Source organism: Prosopis cineraria, unplaced genomic scaffold (assembly GCF_029017545.1).
Source record: "Prosopis cineraria cultivar Desert tree isolate PC_DT_omini unplaced genomic scaffold, ASM2901754v1 PC7, whole genome shotgun sequence".
NCBI lineage: Eukaryota > Viridiplantae > Streptophyta > Magnoliopsida > Fabales > Fabaceae > Prosopis > Prosopis cineraria.
Window position 1 is genome coordinate 4,245,257 of NW_026555338.1, and position 6,609 is coordinate 4,251,865.

At 34.0% G+C, this 6,609-nt stretch overlaps 1 protein-coding gene across 1 annotated transcript; it reads right to left on the reverse strand.

Moving 5' to 3' along the window:
• Window positions 1-246: 246 nt before the first annotated feature.
• LOC129315831 (methyl-CpG-binding domain protein 4-like protein) lies at window positions 247-2,855 on the reverse strand. The gene is made up of 6 exons (XM_054959907.1): window positions 2,798-2,855; window positions 2,406-2,702; window positions 1,997-2,327; window positions 1,590-1,783; window positions 1,329-1,483; window positions 247-514 (listed from the first exon to the last, which is right to left on the reverse strand). The coding sequence occupies exons 2-5, from the start codon at window positions 2,696-2,698 to the stop codon at window positions 1,372-1,374; spliced, it is 930 nt and encodes a 309-aa protein (XP_054815882.1). The 5' UTR covers window positions 2,699-2,702; window positions 2,798-2,855; the 3' UTR covers window positions 247-514; window positions 1,329-1,371.
• Window positions 2,856-6,609: the final 3,754 nt, after the last annotated feature.

Here is a 6,609-nt window from a genome sequence, read left to right on the forward strand (position 1 = left end):
TCCATCCTTGTTACCAAATCTTATTGCAACGTTGCATTATCTTCATTATTTAAATAAGCATTAAATAAAATCAAGCATCAATTTAGCAGGGCCTTCGGCTCCATATTCATGATTCATGGACATGGACTCCTACATGGCTAATATCATCATGGAGTGCAATTCCTCTTTTGTCAATATAGGTTATAAAAAATAATTTAGCGGAAAAACAAAAACAAAGTAAGTGATACTTTCTTGGACAACCAAGTATAATCTAAATACTTAACTCAGTAATTTGGTAGGTAGATAGTTACAAAGGTCCATTTGACAGCTAGCACTTAATTTAAGATAAAGAAATCATGCTCCAAGTGCACAGGCAATGAGCTTGAACTACAAAAGGAGCTGTCACCTGAAAAGTCAACTATACATGAACAAAAAGGTTTAAGAGCTTTCAACTTCCTACTTTGATTTGTCAGACCACCCCAAATTCAAAAGGATCTGAGCCAACAACTTTAGCTTGAAAAGCAGACATGGCAACCTGTAACACTTTGCATGATAATGAACTGTTAGAGCGATGAGTAATCTTGTCACTACAATGCAACCTTCATTGCATTAAAGGTAACATCCACCCATAGTTATCTAACATGGATTATAATAATGTAAAACTCAATGCAAAGGGGAAATTGAGCAAAAAAGAAATAATGACAAACTGTGATTCTCTTCTCCAAAGACAAACATTAAGGTCTACATCCAAATCAATGCTTGAAACCAGAAAAAGGGATCCCTACTATTTTAAGAAGTCTACAATCAAACTAAAACCCTAATATATTTAATTCAAGATTTGAAACATCAGTTCTTCCCTCAATTTATAGAGGGACAAACACACATGGATATGTAGAGGATATGGTCTGCAAGAAAGACAGTCCCTAGAAATGGGTGCTTGTTGGTACACAATAGTTGTACTTCGCTTCAGCTCTATCATCTTACTTGCACATGGAAGATTTGCAAATTTGAGAGGGAGTAAACACTTAAAATTTGTAATCAACCTAAAACAACTATCAGGAAACATACCATAATCTACTTGAGTCTTCACTCAAATTCACTATTCATTTTATCCCTAGTTGTGGGTATAAATTGAGCTTTCTTCAAAAGACAATCATGCATGCATGCTGCGAAATGCTTGTCCAAACAAGTAGTTCACTGAAGTAAGAATTAATCAAAACACTTGCAGTAATTTGCAATAACAACTTCAGCTCATCCAACTTGACATTAGACATTAAGATCAATAAGTTGGGAGACCTAAAACTAAAAACCTTGGTATGTTAATACTAATTTTTCTTAAAGTTTCATACCTCAAAATAACTACAGGTAACTTCCAAAAAAAGCAAGCACTTCTCAATTGTAGATGGAATGAAGAAACCGCCAGTAATCAACTAGCTTGTGATCTTTAGGTGTCACCTCCCTCCATCCTCCAGTACAAAATATTGCATATGCATCAGCTGCATACCTGATTGAAATAGAATCACAGTCAATCAAGATAGCATCAGCTAGATAAAAGTGACTAAATATATATAGAAATCAGCCAGAAAACAATAACGTATAATCTAACTTACTTGCCAACACCATGCAGCTGTGGGACATGAGTCCAGCTATCATTCAAATACTCTGATGAGAGACGTTGCAAAGTCTTAACTCTTCTCAAAATACCTAGACTTGAGATTATGTTTTCTATCTTCCATGGTGGAACTTGAATACATGTTTCAGCATCTGGACATAAATCAAAAAACCTTGAAAGCACCTTTTTCACCTGCATTTCAAAACTCTCACAAGTTATTATAGCACAAACATTAGATCCATTTCATTAAATTGAAATTAAAATGTTTCATATATTGCCTCAAAAAACTATCTTACAAAATCATATTATATGAAGACCTTGTTAAGATTCTAGGAAACAATACAAACCAAAAAAAAAATTTCTTGTAGGAAATTGAAAGATACAAGGAGATTAAGAAAAATATACCTGTCCTCCAGTAGTGCAATTTAGAAAGACACATATAACTAATACTTTCCAAGGATCATGAGCATACTCCTCTTGGAGTAAACGATGGACAGAGCGTGGAGGCTTCCAAGTGTTGTCTGAAGTTCTCCTTTTATAACACTCTTTCTTTTTCTCGGCTGCGGTAAGGACATCCCTAGATTTCCCTTTTCTCGTTGTCGCCTTCTTGCGCACAGGGTTAGAGTCTAGCTTGGATACAATGCTGCTGGTAGCAACCCCATTTGAAATCTCCTCTGAACAGTGTAGATATTTAGCCCCTCCACTAAGAGAAGATCTCCATTTATAGCTTGGACCCCTACATATGGAAGAGCAAGATCAGAGAATAATAATATTTAATGAAAAATATAGGTGTCGACGGAGAAGAGAGGCTAACGTGTATGCATATTCTGCGAAGAGATTCGGGTCTACAGGAATAACCCCATTCGAAATGTGCTCATCACTCGGAGACTTCCAATTGTTGTCAATGTCAGGAGTCCTCTTCCTCCTTTTGCAGGCTTCCTTCTTTTCCTCACTTCTGGAAAGACTGGGATTACACTTCTTTACAAGTGCACCACTGCTGCTGCCAGAAGCAAGCCCCCTTGAAATGTACTGAATCTTCCCGTCACCATCACTTTCGTTCCCTCTCGGATCTTTTCCATCAAAGCCTCGACGAATACAACGCTCCATTTTCCTAACAGCAGCATAATCATGTATAAATTTCGAAACAAAAAAGAAAATTTCGACCAGGAAGAGGCAGAGAGGGTAGCGACTAATGTTAGTGCGTACCTGTGGGATCGACAACAACGATACTTTTCCTCCGCCGCGAATGAAATGGGAAAGTGGGATTCTGGTCCTTATAATGCGCCTGACCTAATAAGGGCAAATTGGTCCTTTCACATAATAAAATTTACTATTTACAGCAGGCCTCCCGCCACCGAATGGAAAAGGCGGTAACATCTCCAATTTGTTTTAATATAAAATTTGATGATTTGACTTAATTTTTAAAAAAATAATAACAAAATCTCATGAATTACATAAATATAATTTAATTTTTAAAAATATTATAATTTAAAAATTTATTTATCAATAAATTTTAAAGTGAAAAAATTATTTTATTTTTATTAAAAAAATAAATTTAAATCATAACTTTTATTTAAAGAATAATAATTTTTATTATGTGAATTATAATAATTAAATAAGAAATTATAATTTATCAAATATAATTTTTATTATTGAAAAACAAACTTCAACCATAGCTTTTGTTTAAGAAATAATAACTTTTATTCTGTGAATCTTAAGAGTTGGACAAGAAATCATAATTTATCAAGTGTAATTTCTGTTATTGAAAAACAAGTTTTCAAAATAACAAGACCCAAGTATAATTTTTATTTAAAGAATTATAAATTTTATTCAAAGAATAGCAATAATTAAATAAGAAATCACAACTTGTCAATAAGAGTAAAATGATATTTTCAATTTAAAATTTATTGGCACATAAGTCCCTAAGAAATTCAGTGAAATTATAGCATTTCAAGAAATTATATTATCATTTGTATAATTTCGGAAGATTTCTTTATAATTTTCCCAAAAAAAGTAACTATTTGAAGGGGAAAAATAAAATCTCTTATTTTACTCATGTTATGAGAATTATAGACAGAATAAATCCCATGCAAGTTTTATAAATCATACAAATGACTGTTGAGTATTAGTTTTTTAATTATCTCAATTTATCTCATATTCATTTTATATTTCTAAGTTTATGTATTTTCATTCTGATGTTGTTCTTCAACCTATTCTATGATAATTTTTTTTAGCTTTTAATCGTTTAATATATTGATTATTTTATTAAAAAATAGCTAGTGAATATGAAACATGGATTTTGTTTACAGAATTAACATGAAAAGAAGGAAAATGTAATGTAAAACATAAAAAAATAAATTCTAGTTGAACACATTGAACTGAAAAGATATGGTGCTTATTTCTTCAATGGATATTAAAATCCAACACAAAGAAGGAAAGGAAATATCTTTACTCATGACTTAAATGAACTTCATGAACTTTAGAAAAATGCAGCATATTGTCTATGCCTCCCCTTGATCCCCCTTGTTCATCACAAATAGATTGTTATATTTGAATAACAAAATACCAAGTGTGATAGAAAAGTGGAATCTTAAAGATGAATAAAGGGTCCAAGATTTCCTTACCTCAATTCACCATAATGCAAAGTGTATTGATCCAAAACTTTAAGTTAAATTTATGATAAGATATTTTGAGTATATTTATATTAAAATTGGGACAAATATAACAAGAAAGATGTTGGTGGCTTAGTGAAAACCCCTTCATCTTGTTCTTGGCTACCCACGCTCTATTGTAGCAACCTTCTTACTTCAAATTTTTTTATCTGCAAAGTTGGTTTTTAGTCTAGCCATTGAAGGTGCTATCTTTCTAGACCGCTATCTCCCCTATTGGTTTAAGTTTTAGGTGGAGCGTAAGTCTCAAACCAAGTTGTGAGACAACATTTTTATTTTGACCACCACCGAAGATGTGGCTACCCTTAACTGCTTCCTTTAACAAGGCCTTTCTTGAGTATTATCATCCTTAAATGGTGGCTAGTCAATTCAAGCGTAGCTAATGCATCCCTTTTGGTTTGACCTAGTGGTTTGGGCTAGAGTTATTGGAGAAGGATGACATCCCTACCCTGACTCTCCCTCACAATGTCAAGCTACAATGCAAGGTAGAGCTAGTAACTAGAGATGCTTACCTTCACTTAAATAAATGGTGACCTCATCATTTTAAGTGTATCATATTGGTGAGTTTCTTTAACCTCTACTTTATTGTTTTACCTATAGAGACATTCCTGACTAATGTTTTATTTTGTTAGAGCGAGATTAGGTGCAGGTTCCTCACCTGTTGACCTTCTTAAGGGGAAATCTATAAGCTCCTGCCCTTCTTGCTACTTTTACCACTACTCCATTTAGGAATGTAGGGGCCACATCGCCTATGGGTCCTAAAACAACTCTAGCTACTCAAGAGCTTGAGCCATGGCCTCAATCCTTCCACTAGATGTCATGGTCTCATAACATCTTTTGCTGCTGGTTAAGGTCAATATAATTCTTGCACTGGGACCTAAGGGATCTACAAACATAGGCAAGGGTCTTATAATTTTAGAGGTGAGCTTTTTACTTTAGTACTTGACTCCTTCTCTATTCTACTTTGTCTAACTCTCAATCTTGTTTTCTATAGGCTCAACCTCCTTCTCCTCATTCCTCAAGCAAGTACTATATGGGGCCTGAGTCTTGAGTTTAGGACACCATTGAGTATTATCTCAAAAAAGACCTAATGTTTCTCTCGGAGCCTCATTTTGAGGACATCTTCAAGGACTTAAACACCCTTTACTTAAAGAGACCATTATCAATAATCAAAATGCTTTATACCCAACTTTCACACGCCTTCTGCCAAATTTGCACTCATATTAGGGCATTGCTTGACCTAATGGCCAATATCAAGACTAAATAAGGAGTCCAGCTAGCCCCTCTGGAGGTGTTTAAGGAAATGGGAACCCTAGGAAGCTAGGCCAAGGGCCTAACAATTGAGGCCAAGCATATTTAAGTGTTAAGAACGATGAAGGTAGATATGAAACAAAAGTTAACAATGGTTTGCAAGGAGTTAGAGGAAGCTAAGAAAAGAGCTTGGAGTTAGAGCTAGCCAAGGTCCTAGGAAGACTAGCCACCCTTCGAGCCGAGAAGGTGTGATGTGTAGGATCACCCTTACTAATCCACAATTAACATGAAACCCAAGGCAATCATTATACTAGTCCAATTAGGTTATCAAATTTGTAATATTTGCATAACGATAGGATCCTAATTTTTCAATTTAAATAAGTACACAATATCATTTTGCAAACTATAATCATAGCAACATATAAATATGAAAGAATGGGATGCTGATAGGAAATTAGTCACTTATCCTTAAAATTAAACTAAAGGTCACCCTAATGCAATATAGGGTCAACCCTAGGTTATCTCCCAAGGAATGGCCTTAGTATAATTAAAAGTTATCTAGTGGAATAAATCACCTAAAGTTGTAGGAATTTAATTATCTAATTGTCTAAACTAATTACCTAATGATTAAAATGCTAAATAAAGTGAGTGAAATGCACTTTCCTTTTCACAAGAGTGGAACCCTAGAGATTAGTTGATTTTAGACTCATTATCTTCTCATGATTAGGCTAAGTTTAGCTTTCTTTTCCTCTTGACTAAAGCTGTCAAGACTTAAAAAAATTATCCTAAGCTAATTAACCTAATTAGCTAACCTCTCTAGGTCTTAGATTAAAGTCCCTAGTTCAATTAAGTAATTGGTGAAGAAATTAGCCGAGTAATTCACTCAAAATCCTCCCTCAACAGCCATGGTCAAACACATAAATTGAGCAACCACAATATTATGTCAACCTACTCAACAACGCAAGCATTAACACCACAAGATTATGCAATATTAACACAAGTAATTCACTAATTGAAAAATGCAATGTCCACCTTGATATTACCAAAATTCACCACACAATCACAACAAACAATGATAATTAAGAGCAAGGATTGCTC

Coding starts and splice junctions, on each gene's coding strand:
- LOC129315831 (XM_054959907.1), bottom strand. CDS start 2,698: ATGGAGCGTTGTATTCGTCGAGGCTTTGATGGAAAAGATCCGAGAGGG. Junction 2,328..2,405: donor TTCGCAGAATATGCATACAC/GTTAGCCTCTCT, acceptor TTCCATATGTAG/GGGTCCAAGCTATAAATGGA. Junction 1,484..1,589: donor CAGCTGCATGGTGTTGGCAA/GTAAGTTAGATT, acceptor TATTTCAATCAG/GTATGCAGCTGATGCATATG.